This window comes from Paramormyrops kingsleyae, chromosome 8, assembly GCF_048594095.1.
Source record: "Paramormyrops kingsleyae isolate MSU_618 chromosome 8, PKINGS_0.4, whole genome shotgun sequence".
Lineage (NCBI taxonomy): Eukaryota > Metazoa > Chordata > Actinopteri > Osteoglossiformes > Mormyridae > Paramormyrops > Paramormyrops kingsleyae.
The window spans coordinates 36,596,608-36,615,867 of NC_132804.1; the positions used below are offsets into that span (position 1 = coordinate 36,596,608).

The window sequence follows — 19,260 nt, forward strand, 5'->3', positions numbered from 1 at the left end:
TTGCGTAGGGGAGGAATGTTGCGCAGATTTATCCAACGCCAAATCAATACAAGCATTCATGTCTGACCCTAGAATGAGTGAAAAGTTGTGTAATTGAGTTAGAACTGAAGTTAGTTTAGGGAAAAAATCTGGTTCATATTGAGAAGGTGCATAAACAGAAATAAAAGCAAATTTATGACCTGAAATTATGGTTTTAATGTATGAAACTCTGCCATCGTCACTGTTATACTTCCCCACTATATTCAATGAAAGACTGCGCTTTAGTACTATTAGTGAACCTCTAATTTTGGAGTTTAAAGATGCAGAGGCAGCCACATAATAGAATTTGTTTGCAAAACGTTGAATATCTTGGGTTTTTAAATGCGATTCTTGAATGAGGGCTACATCAACCTGTCGCCTACGTAGTAAGTCCAAGCAAGCAGCTCGCTTAATTTGGCCGTTCAGCCCATTAACATTCCAGCTAATTACATGAAGCTTTCTCATAAAACTGGAAACGTATTACGGTTTGTAAGGCGAGTTGAAACAGAACCTCATCCATTAAGCAGTGCAAGAGTCCAGGCATAAGAAATCTATAAAAAATTAAAATAAAAAGAGATCCACACCCACCCAAAAGAAACCTGTCGCCATAACCCCACAGCCCTCCAAAGAACGTCAGAGAGCAAACCAACAATAAACATACCGAATAACTGCTCGCTCTTAAGGAGCTTAGCATATCCCTTAACATTGGACCCGTGATCCTTGAGTAGAGTACTATCATCAAACCTAAACCCCCACAGCTCCCCCCTTCACTGAGAACCGGAATATACCACAATACAACAATAACATTCCCAGGTCAAACATTCGCAGATAAACATGAAGTAGCTAGTAGGCTACTTAACTAACAAGCCATGCTAAAATTACCCATCCTTCCTGAAGTCAGTGGAAGAAAGAAAAAATTCCAAGATCGAGCACAATTTAAAGGGCATGGCAAAAATTGTCATTAGGCTCATCAGTCGTCAACAACGAAGAAAAAGAGATCCCTCATATTATTTCAGTAATCAATGTACTCAGCCATTAAATGACTCTATAAAGTCCTTGGCCTCCTGTGGTGTGTTGAAAACATGACTGGTTCCCCCTCGCATCACTTTCAGCTTTGCAGGATAGAGCAAGAATGTGCGAAAACCTTGTTTCTGTAAAGCAGCCATCGCGTTGGAGAAGGCCAGTCTGCGGCTGAAAGTTTGCGCGCTGTAGTCAGGGGCGAAACGGATAACCGACCCGTCCACCTCTATCTGTGTTTTCCGAGCGGCGCCCAAGATCTTATCTCTATCGGTGAATCTAAGTAGCTTCAACATAAGAGTACGTGGGACAGGTTTTCGATTGGCATCCCCCCTTACCGGACCCACTCGGTGTGCACGCATAATTTCAACCGAACCGAAGTTCCGGGAACCATTTCGGAATAGCATCAGACAAAAAGGTAAGAAGGTTAGCCGTAATAGAGTTCTCAGGAATTCCATGTATCCGTAGATTGTCTCTACGCAATCTGTCCTCCAAGTCGGCTACCTTGTTCTCCAGAGTGGCACATCTTCCTGTTAGCCTGTCCGCTGAGGCATTGAGTCGGCCGTCAACCTCTGTCAGGCGGGTTTTGCTTGTTTCCATACCCTCCATACACTTTGAAATATCCGCTCGAATGGCTAACATATCACTCCGGAATTCCGAAAGTTGTTCAGTCACCAAGGCCTGTGTTTTAGCTGAAAGTTGCTGCACCACGTCTTCCACGAACTTGGGAATAACATCCTTAACCCCTTGGGACCGGCGATCCCGCCGGCGGGATCTGACAGAAATTTCGCAAAACCGTTTAAATAACTCCGCGAGTTTTTGTCATATACACATTTTAAAAATACTCTCAGAAACCTTGGACGGTCTACTTTTCAAATATATATAGGTAGAAACTAAATATATTTTTACAGCTTCGTGATACGAATTGAAAGAACAAGAGTGACTGACTTAAGCGTCTGCGTCTCGAAGCGGCTCTGATCGCCCACCCACTTGCAAATCGCGCTATTCGCATGATAATAACATGATAATCCGACAGTTAGTATTGGGTAAATAAATATGTGAATACGCCCATTGTGACCGAAATAAACAAGAGCACATGTCTGGGTAGTGTTTACACTGATCGGCTACAATATAGCACACGGATACGTCTCTGCCGCTGAAGCTTTGCGCCAGTGTTGCCACTTTCAGCAGCGAAGCTCATACTGTACCTGTGTTCATAGCTCAGTGGGCTAAGCCTGTGTGCCTGCAATCACGTGGTCGCCGATTCAAACGCACCGTATTTAGAACGTGAATAGCGATCTTCCGCTGAGAGCGGTCCTACACGCTTCCGACGCAAGTAAAACAAAGAAAGGTGACACGATTTGCTTTTTGCCTATTTAACCTAATTTTAAAAACTTTAATACTTCTGACAATGGAAGTTTTGAAAAGAAGACAGATAACGGATTTAGTCAGTGTTTTTTTTCATGATTCTACATAATGATTTCAGCGAGATATAAACTGAAATACACGAGAAAGATACGCGGTCGATGTTGCCCTCGTCCCCAGAGCGTCAATAATAGTCACTGCATCATATTTATCGCTTTCTATATTTATATAGTCACAGTTTTTCATTTTTCATTCCATCTATCAATAAACTGTGAAAGGGATTTTATTGTTGCTACTTTTCTTGCGTTTCAAACTGCCTTTCCAAAGTGATGGGTGTGGGGTGCAGTGACATTCCAGACTGATGGGCCATTGACAGTATGCAAACTACTACAGGTGTGAGAACACCTATCTCATCAATATTCATTGTGAAGACCACTGACTTTGAGAAAAAGAGTGTCACTCCAAAGTTCTAACACTTTAGTAATCAAACTATATAAAATTTCTGAATGTCACTTTCACCTATGTGTAGCCAACCCCTGTGTCTATAAGCTTCAGAGCTCAAAAGTCTTACCTAGAAATGTCTATAATGTGATTTTTTACAATTTCTCAGCATGTCTGAAAATAGGTTTTTGAAAAGTATATGTTTAAAGTTGATTTTAACAGAAAATAGAATAATAACTTTCTAAGAGGTCTCAGATTATTGGTGCTGAGTTGGTGCTGAATAAAAGCAAATGTATCACTTTGGGATAAATGTTTTTTAGATAGGTGAAATATTTTCAAATGTCAAGGCATGTCAGACTACCTCGAAAGTGGAAAAAAGGCCTCAGGCCCCAGGGGGTTAATGGCGTCAGCCACTGCTAGTTTAACTAGCTGAGAGAGTTCTTCGGTGTCGACAGACCGAATATTCGCCTGCCCTTGATCTTGTTTTGCAGATTGTTTCCTCAACGAAGTCATCACTATCAGATTAATAAAGATTTCGACCAAAAAATAAAATATGTGGTATTAATATAAAATTTTAAAAGGGGAAACTGCGGAGCAACTCTAAAAGCCTGCTACATCCCTCGCGGCGGTCACGTGACTCCTCTCGCTGAAATCTTAATGTGGAATCATGAAAAAAACGCTGGCTAAATCCGTAATCTGTCTTCTTTTCAAAACATCCATTGTCGGAAGTATTAAAGTTTTTTTAACTAGGTTAAATCGGCAAAAAAGTAAACCATGTCATCTTACTTTGTTTTACCTGCATCGGGGGCATGTAGTACCGTTCTCACCCGAAGATCGCTATTCACATTATAAATAGCCGCATTAGCGCGTATTCAAATCGCATTCGCATGGTAATTTGATTAACAGCGCGACGGTGAAACGCGATCCAGATACATCCCCATCAGCACCATAAAAGGGGGTGGGGGATGTGGCCAGGTGACAATGGCTTATTCATACACATGAAATAAGTTTCTTATTTATTTATCCAAATGAATGTTGCATCTACACCATTTAGTCATCTTCATGTAGCCAATACTTTGGTGATCAGATATCTGGGATCAAAACAAACTGCCAGCATTGCTTACTATGTACTTTTATAATGTTTCTGCAAGTGTTCCAAACTGCATTTTGCAATGTCTATACTTTGATGTCAAATTTCAAACTTAACAAAAATCTGACATATTTACAATATATATTAAAATAAAGATGAGCAAAACAAATATATAAGAAATAATTTATTTGCCATGAATTAAGTTTATGATATTTGAAGAAATGTGTGATCATGCCCCAGTCAGTGAAAGTGTGTTTCCTACCCCTAGACCCCAAAGGGTTAAAACCCCATATTTGGATCATTGTCTGCCCGACTCGTGTTTCCCTGCTTCCTGCGTGCTCGCGGAACGCTGGTCATCACAAATACCAATTTAGCATAATTGAAATGCCACAACCTACCTGAGTATTGTTACTAGCCAAGTTTATCCTTATATGACCACAGTGTATTCAGCTTCTAATGGCTACTTCTAGCAGGATAACGTGCCATGATAGAAAGCTCATAATCTCAGATTGGTTTCTTGAACATGACAACGAGTTCACTCTACTGCGTAAAAGCACCTTTATTGGCTTTCATGTTTTCACTTGATCCATCCAGTATTTCTAGTTTTATGTGTATTTGCGCTGTCATCACAAGAAATTATTGTGCATTTTCGCTGGTATAAATATTAAAATTCATGTTAATTTCTTGTCAAAATAGTGCAAATGCACATACAGTACGAACATAATTGTGCTGTTATGACACGATGTTGCCTCACGTATCAATTTATACAGCAAATGCATTATGTGTATTCTTGGTCATATGAAATGCATTGGAAATATGTTTCCAGTTTAGATGTAAAGCTCTGAGAACTCACAGCAGTGGTGTAGGCTGCATCTGGGCCAGCCCCCAGCACTTGTGACAGGCCAAAGTCAGCGACTTTACAGATCAGGTTACTGCTGACTTGGATGTTACGGGCAGCCAGATCCTGGTGGATATATCCAAGATCAGCCAGGTATGTCATACCATCTGCGATCCCATGCAGAAAGTCAATCAGCTGGATGACAGTGAACTGCCCATTATGTCTCTGTATTGGACATTAGAAGAAAAAAAAAAAGCAATATTGACAATAAGAACATTGACAATAAGAAGCACAGCAGTGACAAAGAATAACGTTTTCAGAATTTGGGGCAAAGGTCTAGTTCTCACCATTAGCATATATGGCAATAGTGCATCTAAGTAATGTTTCAACTGACTAAAACAGTATAAAGCAAAGCATAATAAAACAGAATGTTAGCTGTCATTCAAATATTAGGATCAAAATGCCCTTCACTATGTATACATAGGGCTGGGGATTAATTTGAAGATTCAGCGTAAAAATATGTAAACTTGTATCTGCAGTTGGGATGAGGACCACGCAAGTCAATTTGGATGTATCTTGACAGTTATGGGAGACAGGCAAGACATTAAGTACAGTACTATAATATGCACTACAGCAAATTATAAAGTAAATATAAAAATCAGAACACTTTATAATAAAAAGAGATGTGAGAGGTAGCATACAATTGTCACGTCTGTGGGTAAGGCATGACCCAAATGCAGTCTGTAGGCTTGACAAACAACCCAATAGGAGCTGAGAAAGAAGACAGCATCTGAATCTGTGGCAAAATATTTTATTGTACACTACAGTAAGTTTCTTTTCATGTAGTGAAATAGTGTGATACAGGTAATATATCTGTATCATATCTGCTTATTGTAGCTGCCCATCACATATTCATTACTATATGCATACTGTATTACAAGTTAGATATGGACAGTGGGTTATTATATGATTGGCAATGCTGCCCATTCTCCTGCACCTGTTACACTAAGACATACATTCCCTATCATCCTATTGGGTCTGCTTTCAGGGATCTCTCGATCAGTGTATATTACTTACTGTGGATCACAGACTGAAAAGCGATGGGACATTACTCAATAGGATGTAAGTCAAAGGATGCCTATGCATATATCATGCTGCTTGCTGCCCTGCATTTCATAATATTTGTAATATATCTACATGCTCAACACGTTTGTGGACAATTCACAACACGTGGATAATGCACAATGTTAAAGGTGAGTGTAAGGGTCAGCTCCTGTTGTCTCAGTCTTTTGTGTCCCTTCCCCGTTTGGCCAGCAGGCATCGCTGGTCATCCTGTCCCTCGTCAGTCTTTGTGTTTCCCCTGTTTCCTGTCGGCCGCAAGGCTCAATGTGTTGAATACGTGGCTACCTGCAAATCCCCTTCGTCACGTTTGAATCCCACCTCCTCTGTTTTTGTATTTTGTTCCCTAGTGTTTCATTTGTATGACTTTTCTTGTTCCTGTGTCTTGTGATTTGTATTGTTTTGGTTTCACGTTTTGTGCCCCGTGCTTGTGTTTTTACCTATCTGTTATTCTTCTAGTGTAGATACTGTTTCTTAGTTTCTTTGTTAGAGTTCCCTGAGTAATTGTTAGTTTCAGCTGTTGCCTGTTTTTGTGCCTGCCTTTCTGTGTTTACCTGATTGCTCGTTGCCCTGCCCCCTCCCGGATGGTTAATTGTCTGTCTCACTCCTGTTGTGTTGTTACCCGGTTTAGTTTTGTATTTAAGTTCCTGATCCTGTTCTGTTCTTCCTGTGGCCTGTACTACGAAGGGGATTTAACCAAATCAGACTTAACCCAGAGGTAATTTGCGAACGTGGGGTTGACAAAATCGGGTTGTCTCAATCGGTGCTAATCAGTACTACGACACCAGTTAATTTGATTTGTTAAATCGGTGTTAACTGCATTGGAGTTTGTGCACGTTCACATAAATGGAGCACGTTCAGCAGTGCAAGGCACCGTTTGACTCATGGCGCGATCTCCATGTTTCACGAAGGAAACTATGCTAATTATGCAGTGGTTATGAGGAGTTTAAATCAACGCTGTAAAGAAAGTCCAATACCACTGCAGCCAACAAAAGCAGGTAGGCTTGTTGGCAACGTATTGCCGACGGAGAAAATGCATACGTACATTTTCATGGTCATAAAACATAGTCTAAAATATCTCACGACCGAGTATTAGACAATGAAGTGTTTTCTGAAAAGAATTGAAATACTGTTAATAATTACAGAGGCTAACAGATGCGACACAATTCAGAAGTCACCTATTATATGCTGCTAAGTAATGTAATGCTCCCTGAAGTTCCATTACTGTAATGTTACTCATAATGTAAACCTAATGTTAACAATAACTGATCCGATTTCAAATGCAATAGTAGAGGAAAGCGTATGTGGCAGTAAGTCAAGATAAAATATAAAAACATCATGTCAAGTGGTAGGGCTATGTATTTATATTTCTATTCATTATGAAAGATTTGTTGTGTCTAGCCTCCACTTAATAGCATGTTTCTATGTTTTACAGCTAATAATAAAAAGGTGTCTTTTTTTATTAAGGTTTTTAATGACAGAATTGTGATGTCCAGTACACAGACATCGATGCACACCGATTATTTTTCCGCTTCAAAACATTTTGTGATTTGTGCCAAATCATGTTAATAGCTAATTTAATTGGTCCTTTCAGCTGTAGTGACATGGTGGTTTAGTATTTTGGGCTCATGGAGCACACCCCTTTGTTTGTCAGATTGCTTTACATACGAATTTTTATAAATTTTTGAATGTTCGAATGTATCCGTATACTGTGCAATGAGACAATACATGAATGGGTTAATAACTTTAAAACTAGACAAGACAGGCACATCTATTGAAGTGTACTTTGATCAGTGGACAACAGGGAACATTGCACACCCCTTGGGTTTTCAGAATAACTTTCTCTGTAACAGTTATTAATTAATACATTGTATGCATATTATATGCCATTGCTCCATTTCATACATATTAACAGAGAGAGCCCCTCACGATTCGTGCACCAATGTTATACGGATCATCCAGGTACACTGGCATTGTCTTCGGAGAAAGTGTAGTTGGAGGGGCGGTGCTCATATAGGGCTGGCTTACGCAGAAACCTCGACTTAACCAAGAACAAAAACTGCTCAGGGCAGTTTTGTGACTTAGCGTAAATTGCCATGGCAGCATGCCTCGACTAAAACCTACCCACCTTTCATAGTACGGGTTAATCGCGAAGTTACATCACACGTCATCAAGTTACTCGCCATTACCCCGATTAGCCAGTAAACCCGCTTCGTAGTACAGGCCACTGGAATCATTGACGTTTGTTGTCTTATGCTGTGTTCTTTGTTACCTGCCTGCCTGCCCCTTGTTGTAATTAGTCTTTGTTTATTCCCGTTTACTTTTGACTCCATGTGGTCCTTTTGTTTTGTAAGTGTTTTCTTGTGTTTTACTCTTTGTTAATAAACCCCTTTTTCCCTGCAAGCCGCAAGTGGGTCGTCCACATTCAATTTCTGCCTGCACCATGCCTCGTCCTCACGCCTAAACCACCCGAGTTGGTGACAAGTGAGAGGTCACCCGTTTTCTTTTGCTGCAGTATGTTAACAAACAATAAGTTGACATTTTTTATATTTCACGTGTATATGTGTGTCAAACAATATTAATACTGACCCTGAGGAAGGAATCTAAAGATCCATTCTTCATGTATTCAGTAATGATCATTAGTGGTTTACCTGGGGGGTAAGAAACCAGTTGTCAGTATAGTCAATATAGAAAAATAATGTTTATATCAGTGTGAATCTTACTGCTTATATATATATATCCATCCATCCATCTTCCCCTGCTTAATCTGAGGTCGGGTCGCGGGGGCAGCTGTCTCAGCAGGGAAACCCAAACTTCCCTCTCCCTGGCCACTTCATCCACGTCCTCTGGGGGAATCCCGAGGCGTTACCAGGCCAGCCAAGAGACATAGTCCCTCCAGCGTGTCCTGGGTCTTCCCCGGGGCCTCCTCCCAGTGGGACATGCCCGGAACACCTCACCAGGGAGGCGTCCAGGAGGCATCCTAATCAAATGCCTGAGTCACCTCATCTGGCTCCTCTCAATGCGGAGGAGCAGCGACTCCGAGTCCCTCCCGAATGACAAAGCTCCTCACCCTATCTCTAAGGGAGAGCCCAGCCAGCCTGTGGAGGAAACTCATTTCGGCCGCTTGCACTTGCGATCTCGTTCTTTCGGTCACTACCCACAGCTCGTGACCATAGGTGAGGGTAGGAACGTAGATCGACTGGTAAATTGAGAGCTTTGCCTTTTGGCTCTTTCTTCACCACGACAGACCGATGCAGCGCCCGCATCACTGCGGACGCCGCACCAATCCGCCTGTCGATCTCCCGCTCCATCGTCCCCTCACTTGTGAACAAGACCCCGAGATACTTAAACTTCTCCACTTGGCGGAAGACCTGGAGAGAGCATTCTACCCTTTTCCGGCTGAGGACCATGGTCTCGGGTTTGGAGCTGATTTTTCTCATCCCAGCCGCTCCACACTCGGCTGCGAACTGTCCAGGTGAGAGTCGAAGGTCACGGTCTGATGAGGCTAACAGAACCACATCATCTGCAAAAAGCAGAGACCTAATCCTGAGGTCACCAAACCGGACACCCTCAACGCCCTGGCTGCGCCTAGAAATTCTGTCCATAAAAACTATGAACAGAATCGGTGACAAAGGGCAGCCCTGACGGAGTCCAAACCACACTGGAAATGAGTCCGACTTATTTCTGCCCATGTGGACCAGGCTCTGGCACCGGTCAAACAGGGACCAAGCAGCCCTTAAAAGGAAGCCTGGCACCCCATACTCCCGGAGCACCACCCACAGGACTCCCCGAGGGACACGGTCGAATGCCTTCTCCAAGTCCACAAAACACATGTAGAGGTTGGGCAAACTCCCCTGAACCCTCCAAAACCCTGTGGAGAGTATAGAGCTGGTCCACTGTTCCACGACCAGGGCGAAAACCACACTGCTCCTCCTGAATCCGAGGTTCAACAATCCGGCGGACCCTCCTCTCCAGAACCCCCGAATAGACCTTACCAGGGAGGCTGAGGAGTGTGATCCCCTTATAGTTGGAGCACATCCTCAGGTCCCCCTTCTTAACCCTCTGGGGTCTAGGGGTAGGAAACACACTTTCACTGACTGGGGCATGATCACACATTTCTTCAAATATCATAAACTTAATTCATGGCAAATAAATTATTTCTTATATATTTGTTTTGCCATTACACTCATCTTTATTTTAATATATATTGTAAATATGTCAGATTTTTGTTAAGTTTGAAATTTGACATCAAAGTATAGACATTGCAAAATGCAGTTTGGAACACTTGCAGAAACATTATAAAAGTACATAGTAAGCAATGCTGGCAGTTTGTTTTGATCCCAGATATCTGATCACCAAAGTCTTGGCTACATGAAGATGACTAAATGGTGTAGATGCAACATTCATTTGGATAAATAAATAAGAAAAACCTAACTCATGTCACTATTTCTGGCTCCTTTCATTGAATATGTAGCAACTTTCATGTGTATGAATAAGCCATTGTCACCTGGCCACATCCCCCACCCCCTTTTATGGTGCTGATGGGGATGTATCTGGATCGCGTTTCACCGTTGCGCTGTTAATCAAATTACCATGCGAAAGCGATTTGAATACGGGCTAATGCGGCTATTTAGAATGTGAATAGCGATCTTCGGGTGAGAGCGGCACTACACGCCCCCGATGCAGGTAAAACAAAGTAAGATGACATGGTTTACTTTTTTGCCGATTTAACCTAATTAAAAAAACTTTAATACTTCCGACAATGGACGTTTTGAAAAGAAGACAGATTACGGATTTAGCCAGCGTTTTTTTCCGGATTCTACATTAAGATTTCAGCGAGATATAAACTGAAATAGACGCAAAAAGTATGCGATGTCGCCGACGACATACTCGACCCCAGAGAGTTAAACAGGGGGACCACCACCCCGGTCTGCCAGTCCAGAGGCACTGCCCCCGATATCCACGCAATGCTGCAGATGTGTCAACCAGGACAGCCCCACAGCATCCAGAGCCTTAAGGAACTCCGGGCGGCTCTCATCCACCCCCAGGGCCCGGCCACTGAGGAGCTTTTTAACAACCTCAGTGACCTCCGCCCCAGAGATAGGGGAGTCCACACCCAAGTCCCCATACTCTGACCCACAACGTCCCGAGCTGAGGTCAGCAGCACCCCATCCCCACCATAAACAGTGTTGATGTTGCACCGCTTTCGCACCCGGAGCCGCCGGATGGTGGACCAGAATCGCCTCAAAGCCGTCTGGAAGTCATTTTCCATGGTTTCGCCAAACTCCTTCCACACCTGAGTTTTTGCCTCAGTGACTGCCAAAGCTGTATCCCACTTGGCCTGCCGGTAGCTGTCAGCTGCCTCTGGAGTCCCACAGGCTAAAAAGGCCCGATAGGACTCCTTCTTCAGCTTGACGGCATCCCTCACCACCAGTGTCCACCAGCGGATTCGGGGATTGCTGCCGCGACAAGCACCGACCACCTTACGGCCACAGCTCCGGTCAGCCGCCTCCACAATGGAGGCACGGAACATGGCCCATTCGGACTCAATGTCCTCCGCCTCCCCCGGGACATGGGAGAAGTTCTGCCGGAGGTAGGAGTTGAAACTCCTCCTGACAGGGGATTCCGCCAGTCGTTCCCAGCAGACCCTCACTATACGCTTGGGCCTGCCCAGCTTCCTCCCTCACCAGCGGAGCCAACCCACCACCAGGTAGTTATCAGTTGACAGCTCCGCACCTCTCTTCACCCGAGTGTCCAAGACATGCGGCCGCAAGTCTGATGACACGACTACAAAGTCGATCATCGAACTGCGGCCTAGGGTGTCCTGGTGCCAAGTGCGCATATGGACACCCTTATGTCTGAACATGGTGTTCATTATGGACAAATGTGACGAGCACAGAAATCCAACAACAAAACACCGCTTGGGTTCAGATCGGGGTGGCTGTTTCTCCCAGTCATGCCACTCCAGGTCTCACTGTCATTGCCCACGTGAGCATTGAAGTCCCCCAGCAGAACAAGAGAGTCCCCAGGAGTCCCCAAGGACTCCAAAAAGGGTGGGTATTCTGAACTGCTGCTTGGCGCATAAGCGCAAACAACAGTCAGGACCCATCCCCCCACCCGAAGGCGAAGGGAGGCTACCCTCTCGTCTACTGCGGTAAACCGCAATGTACAGGCGCCCAGCCAGGGGGCAATAAGTATGCCCACCCCTCTTCCCGCGGGCAACTCCAGAGTGGAAGAGGGTCCAACCCCCCTCAAGGAGACTGGTTTCAGAGCCCAAGCCATGCGTCAAGATGAACCGGACTATATCTAGCCAGAACTTCACAACCTCGCGCACCAGCTCAGGCCCCTTTCCCATCAGAGAGGTGACATTCCATGTCCCTAGAGCTAGCTTCTGCAGCCGAGGATTGGAGGGGGGACTTGCGTGCCTTGTTCGGGCTGTGCCCGACCAGGTCCCATGAGTACTGGCCTGGCCACCAGGCGCTCGCCATTGAGCCCAACCCTCAGGGCTGGCTCCGGGGGGGGGGGGGCCCTGGTGACCCGTGTCCGGGCAAGGGAAGCCGTGGTTCCATTATTTTTTTCTTCATTGGGGTCTTGTGAGCCGCACTTCGTCTGGTTCCTCACCCAGGACCTGCTTGCCTTGGGTGACCCTGCCTCCGGCAACTTAGCTCCTGGGATCATTGGAACACGCAAACCCCTCCACCGCGATAAGGTGTCGGCTCCAGGAGAGGTATGTGTATGTGTATGTATGTATATACAGTATATATGTATGTATATGTATGTATGTATATATATATATATATACATAATCCTGGTTCCTTTTTTTGTTTTTTTAGACTCTTTCAGGTAGTAACATTCACACTGATTATGTACAGAATATATATATATATATATACACACACACAAACACACATGCATGCAAGCTCTGGGCAATGGTCTGCTGAGAAACCTTGACTCCTGGCATTTATGTGGACGTTGCTTTGACACATTGTTGCAAACCAAGTGCACTCCCACATAGCAACAGTATTTCCTCTTTCTGCAGGATAATGCGTCCCACCACATGGCAGACATTGTTCAGGAATGGTTTGAGGAACATGAAGAGTTCAAGGTGTTGACTTGGCCTTCAAATTCCCCTGATCTCAATGTGACCAAGTATCTATGGGATGCACTGGGCAAACAAGTCCTATCCATGGAGGCCCCGCCTCACAAATTACAGGACTTAAAGGATCTACTACTTAGATCTTGGTGCAAGATACCATCTGGCATCCTTCTGGCCCTTTTGCTATCTAATATAAATATATGCACACACACACACACACATATATATATATATATATATATATGTGTGTGTGTGTGTATATATATATATGTGTATATATGTATATGTGTGTGTGTGTGTGTATGAGAGACATATATAGCGTGTATACAATACAGTGGTACCTCGGTTCTCAAACTTAATCCTTTCCGGACTCCGGATCGAATCCTAAAAATGTTGAGTTCTGATCGAATTTTTCCCATAAGAAATAATGGAAAACCAATTAATTGGTTCCGGGCCAAAAAAATTACACCGAAATATGTTTTTTTTTTTTTTAGCATTTAAACACAAAATGAACAGGATAAAACAAGAAGAGCATTTTTTTCTTAATGGCTTCCAAAATGATAAAGATCTTATCCCAGCATTACCCCTGTCCTGCCCCGATCGTCCACTCCTTCCGTGTGCCACACCCCCTCGTTAACCTCGTGTGGGATCCCCATGTGATCAGCTGTTTCTGGTTGTTGTCATTAGTCCTCTGTATTAAGTCCGCGTTTCAGTTTGTTTCCCCAGTCCGGTCATTGTATTGTCCGTCTGTGTTTTGCCTGCCTTACCTGTAATTAAACCCCGTATTCCCCGATACCCTGACGTCTGCGCCTTTGTCTCCATTCCGTCCCCACTCGGCACGATAATATTATTATAATTAAATGTATTAATGGTTTATTATTAATATTAAAATAAGAAATCTTTATTTTAAAAAGTATTTTATTATATAATAATAATTACTGTTACTGTCTATCATTGTCTAAATGTATTTTTACTGTCTAAATTTACACTCACCTAAAGGATTATTAGGAACACCTGTTCAATTTCTCATTAATGCAATTATCTAATCAACCAATCACATGGCAGTTGCTTCAATGCATTTAGGGGTGTGGTCCTGGTCAAGACAATCTCCTGAACTCCAAACTGAATGTCAGAATGGGAAAGAAAGGTGATTTAAGCAATTTTGAGCGTGGCATGGTTGTTGGTGCCATGGTTGTTCACAATCTGCTCAGTTACTGGGATTTTCACGCACAACCATTTCTAGGGTTTACAAAGAATGGTGTGCAAAGGGAAAAACATCCAGTATGCGGCAGTCCTGTGGGCGAAAATGCCTTGTTGATGCTAGAGGTCAGAGGAGAATGGGCCGACTGATTCAAGCTGATAGAAGAGCAACTTTGATTGAAATAACCACTCGTTACAACCGAGGTATGCAGCAAAGCATTTGTGAAGCCACAACACGCACAACCTTGAGGCGGATGGGCTACAACAGCAGAAGACCCCACCGGGTACCACTCATCTCCACTACAAATAGGAAAAAGAGGCTACAATTTGCACGAGCTCACCAAAATTGGACAGTTGAAGACTGGAAAAATGTTGCCTGGTCTGATGAGTCTCGATTTCTGTTGAGACATTCAAATGGTAGAGTCAGAATTTGGCGTAAACAGAATGAGAACATGGATCCATCATGCCTTGTTACCACTGTGCAGGCTGGTGGTGGTGGTGTAATGGTGTGGGGGATGTTTTCTTGCACACAATTGCCAAGTGCCAATTGGGCATTGTTTAAATGCCACGGCCTACCTGAGCATTGTTTCTGACCATGTCCATCCCTTTATTACCACCATGTACCCATCCTCTGATGGCTACTTCCAGCAGGATAATGCACCATGTCACAAAGCTCGAATCATTTCAAATTGGTTTCTTGAACATGACAATGAGTTCACTGTACTAAAATGGCCCCCACAGTCACCAGATCTCAACCCAAAAGAGCATCTTTGGGATGTGGTGGAACAGCAGCTTCATACCCTGGATATGCATCCCACAAATCTCCATCAACTGCAAGATGCTATCCTATCAATATGGGCCAACATTTCTAAAGAATGCTTTCAGCACCTTGGTGAATCAATGCCACGTAGAATTAAGGCAGTTCTGAAGGCGAAAGGGAGTCAAACACCGTATTAGTATGGTGTTTCTAATAATCCTTTAGGTGAGTGTATGTATTCAGCTTGTGTAAACATGCACGACGGTATCACAGCGAATGCGAGGCTGAGACTGAAGCCTTACCCTTTGTTTCCGCTGAGAGACGTGCCGTGTGACTCATTTCCTGGTGCGTGCAATTTATATTAGGTCAGCGTTCACGGTTCGACTTCTGATATTCAGATCGAGTTCTAGGTCAAACTGGTTTGTTCGACTTTCAAGAAATTCGAGTTCTAGTGAGTTCGAGAACCGAGGTACCACTGTATATATAATATCACAAGGACATAATGTATTACTTCTGGTGACAATGCCCTCCAAGTGAATGACATTGGGATGATCAAACTGTGCCATGATGCTGGCCTTGCTCAGAAAGTCTCGTTGCTGCTTTTCACTGCATTCCTCTTTCAGAGTTTTCAAGGACACTGAAATATCACGCTTCCCTGGGCGCTTCATGTAGCCAAAGCACACTTCTCCGAATTCACCTGTATGAATGGGAATATTAAACCATAATGCAAAAATACTGCGACATACATTATTTTACAGGTTTACTGTATACAAGTTTACAAGTATAATAAAACTGACCTGAGTGAAGGATGTTCACAACTGTTATCCTTGAAGGCTCAATTTCCTGAGCTAATTCATGTACAGCTTGACATGGATCTTCATATGTGTTGGTGTCGATGTGAAGCCTGGCATCTGGCAATGTAGCTATTATACACACACACACACATATATATAATAATATAATGTAAATCTAACAGTATCATATAGATATGTAACTCCAAATGAACCCCTCGATAAACTTTACAGCTTAAACTTCAGTAAATATACTATAAAGAATGTAAGTACGTAAATACACACTGTGCCTATGCTGGTCATTCATTATCTCCTCATCTGAATTCTGGATGGCTTTACTGGATCTGCAGGGCCTGGACCACAGGAACACAGGAAACCAAACTGTTTAAGATATTTTCTGCACTTAATTCAACATCTCTGTTCAATATTATTGGAGTGCTATGCAACAAGAAGAGAAGATTGACATATTTTTAAGTTTTTGTTAATTGTTTGACAATATGTTTAATCTGTGTTAATGTTTAAGCATTTTTTGGAGTAAATTTTATGAAATACTGTTAATTAGAATGTTACCTTCTTCACAGTCTGTAATTTTTTATAAAATGATTTTTCGTGTGAAAGGTCAGAATGTGTTGTAAAGTATTAAGTTAGATATCAAGAAGACAGCTCATATTTAAATGAATATTTTTTGATTCTTTAAATTTTAGTAATGGAGGAACTCATACACAACATGTACACCTTACGTGCCTTTTTTAAAAAAAAAAGTATGTCTATTACAGCTTACGCTGCCTTTTAAAAACATTATATTATGGTACACAATTCTAGGAAATGTGATGCCCCCTTACCATTTCATGCAGATGAAGACAGCAAGAGACACCACCAGGCCTGTGACCAGTATTATGAAAATCCAGATAATTGTCATAGTGTCATATCCAAAAAGCTCTAAAAATATAAAACAAAATGGTAAAACTCATTATACATGCTGACAACCCCAAGAACATTCCTGTAAAAATTTTGAATTTTATGGAAAAAACTGAATGCCAGATTTATTTGCCACTGTATCATTTAACAAATATACAGCCACGGAAAAAGTTAAGAGACCACTCTATATTTTTAAACAAATCTGCATTTTTAAATCCTGCTTTAATCATGGTTCTGCTGGCAGATGGCTACACTGAGCAGCAGATTGCTTCCAGGTTTAAAATTTCTAAGACAGCAGTACACAAGAATAAGGTGAACCAGGAGACACTTGGAAAGACCAGAAACCAGCCAGGCAAAGGGCAGAAGCAACATTGTAATGCCCACAGTCCCACAATTTCTGATGAATTGGAGGATGTCACCAAGTGACCTTCAAAAGGAATGGGAAATAGTATGTGCAGGTGTGAAGTGCACTGCTAAGACAGTTCATATTGGGCTCCTAGAAGCAGGACTGAAGACGCATAAAGCAAGGAAGAAGCCCGTCATTAATGAGACAGAGAAGAACCAGGCTGCAGTTTACAAAAAAATACATATTCACATATACACACCCATAAATTAAGAAATGAGTGAAGCAAACAATTGTGCTGTGGTCTTTTACTTTTGTCACGGCTGTACAATACTTTTGGTAGTGTTTTATATCTTAAAAAATCTTTATGATATGAAGTTGAACAACACTTGGATTAGGGGCAGTGTGTGGCTCAGTGGGCTAAGCCTGGATGCCTGTAATCATAAGGTCACTAGTTCAAACCCAGCCTCAGTATATCTGCAGGTCCTTAAGCAAGGCCCTTAACCCCTAACTCCCTGGGTGCTACTATAGATGGCTACCCTTCACAGGCATTTATTTATTATTATTAATAAAGCAGCTTGGGTATGGTAATATTGTTCATGTTCAAACATGTAAAGGTATATGTAATAACCTTCTCCTAAAAATTAATTTATAACAATTTCAATTTTACTATCACAAGGTGCAATAATCTATTTTCTCTTGAGGGGAAAAAACACCAAGACCCCCATCATTCTGCAAACCCCTCCCTGAATGTTAGAGGCTGCAGTGCTTATTGTATGCTGCCTAATGAAAGCTCTCTGTAATGTGAACTCTATGAAGAACACCACTGGCTACTGTGACAGTCATTACACATTTGATTGCCCTATGGGAAATGGTAACTTTCATATGGAACAAGAGGTAGAATTATTTTTAATTGTGTACTATTAGGTTGTTGATGTAGGCCAGGGGTGGGCAATCTTATCCGCAAAGGGCCGGTGTGTATGCAGGTTTTCGCTGCAACTCCCTAATTAGGGTCACTGATTAGAGGACTGATTGGCTGAAGAGAACCTCACACCTGGGTTTGAACAGCTGACCTACAGGTTACCCCAAAAACCTGCATACACACCAGCCCTTTGTGGATAAGATTGCCCACCCCTGATGTAGGCTGTGGTCAGTCCTCACCAGCTTTCCCAGTGCGTAATTCGACACTGTGGCTGAAGCGGCCACAGCCGGCAAAGTTCCTGGCGCGCACCTGGAACATATAGCGAGTGTCTGGCTTCAGCCCAGACACTTTGGCACTGGTGCCCTTGGACTTGAAGGTGGAGTATGTCTGATGTTCCATGTCCTACATGAAAATCATATGTATATATCAAGGTCAATCAAGTTCTTTTGCTTAAGGATCAAAATAATAAAATGTTTAATGAAATGAAACAAAATAGTATTTTAAATGGCTGTAGATGAAAGACACATTGCATAATTTCACTATTAAATTATTCATATATGACTGATGTTATTTCTCATAGTAATTCAATCTCTAGTGATTATTTCCTGTGGTTTCGATAATTTGTCCTCTCGAGATTTGTGTGCTCAAGTTTGTAAGGTTAGAATTACTAATTCAATGGAACTAATTATTAACTCAAGAACACAGATTGCTAACTTGAAAGCATGAATTACTAACCGAAGTGCATGTATTACCAAATAGAGAGCACAAATGACTAAATGCTACTAAACTACTAAATACTCCATATATTGCATATTTTGCACTGTTATTATAATGTTTAGTTATTCTCCAGACACCAGAAGGCTTGTGATAGTACTGCAGACATTTGGATGTATTCTCAAGCCAGCATTGGAGTGCCCATTATGTATTTCATTAGAACTGTAGGGACTGAATTTAGAAGTACCAGATCTGGACCAACAATTATGCTGGATGCAAAAATGCTAGATTACACATCTTATGCATTATAATGCTTATCCAAGCAATAACTGAACTTCTTGATCAGTCTGTATGCTCTATGTATTTAGTTGTAGCCACATAATTTGCTATTTGGAGCATGAGTCTGTTTACATTAACAAGGAAGTGTAGCTTAATAAACTTCAGAGTGTACATTATACAAGCACTCAAATTTACTGCAAGGAAAAACTATGTACCTTTTCGTAATATTTGATGTCATACTCCAGGATAACACCATTGGGCTGGTCTGGCTCATGCCATAACAAAGTGATGCTGTTCTGACTGGTGTTCTTCTGCCGGATTGCAATCACCTGGGAGGGTGCTACAGGGCAGG

At 42.4% G+C, this 19,260-nt stretch overlaps 1 protein-coding gene across 3 annotated transcripts in view; it reads right to left on the reverse strand.

Moving 5' to 3' along the window:
- The window catches only part of epha8 (eph receptor A8), a 178,861-nt gene that overhangs the window by 45,276 nt on the left and 114,325 nt on the right, over nt 1-19,260 (reverse strand). For all 3 annotated transcript variants that reach the window (XM_072715766.1, XM_072715764.1, XM_072715765.1), the window contains 8 exons: nt 19,124-19,248; nt 18,155-18,317; nt 16,575-16,671; nt 16,018-16,085; nt 15,739-15,864; nt 15,453-15,638; nt 8,478-8,539; nt 4,785-4,994 (listed from right to left, as the gene is read on the reverse strand). In XM_072715766.1, coding sequence (XP_072571867.1) covers nt 4,785-4,994; nt 8,478-8,539; nt 15,453-15,638; nt 15,739-15,864; nt 16,018-16,085; nt 16,575-16,671; nt 18,155-18,317; nt 19,124-19,248 — 1,037 coding nt within the window. The remainder of the gene's footprint in view (nt 1-4,784; nt 4,995-8,477; nt 8,540-15,452; nt 15,639-15,738; nt 15,865-16,017; nt 16,086-16,574; nt 16,672-18,154; nt 18,318-19,123; nt 19,249-19,260) is intronic.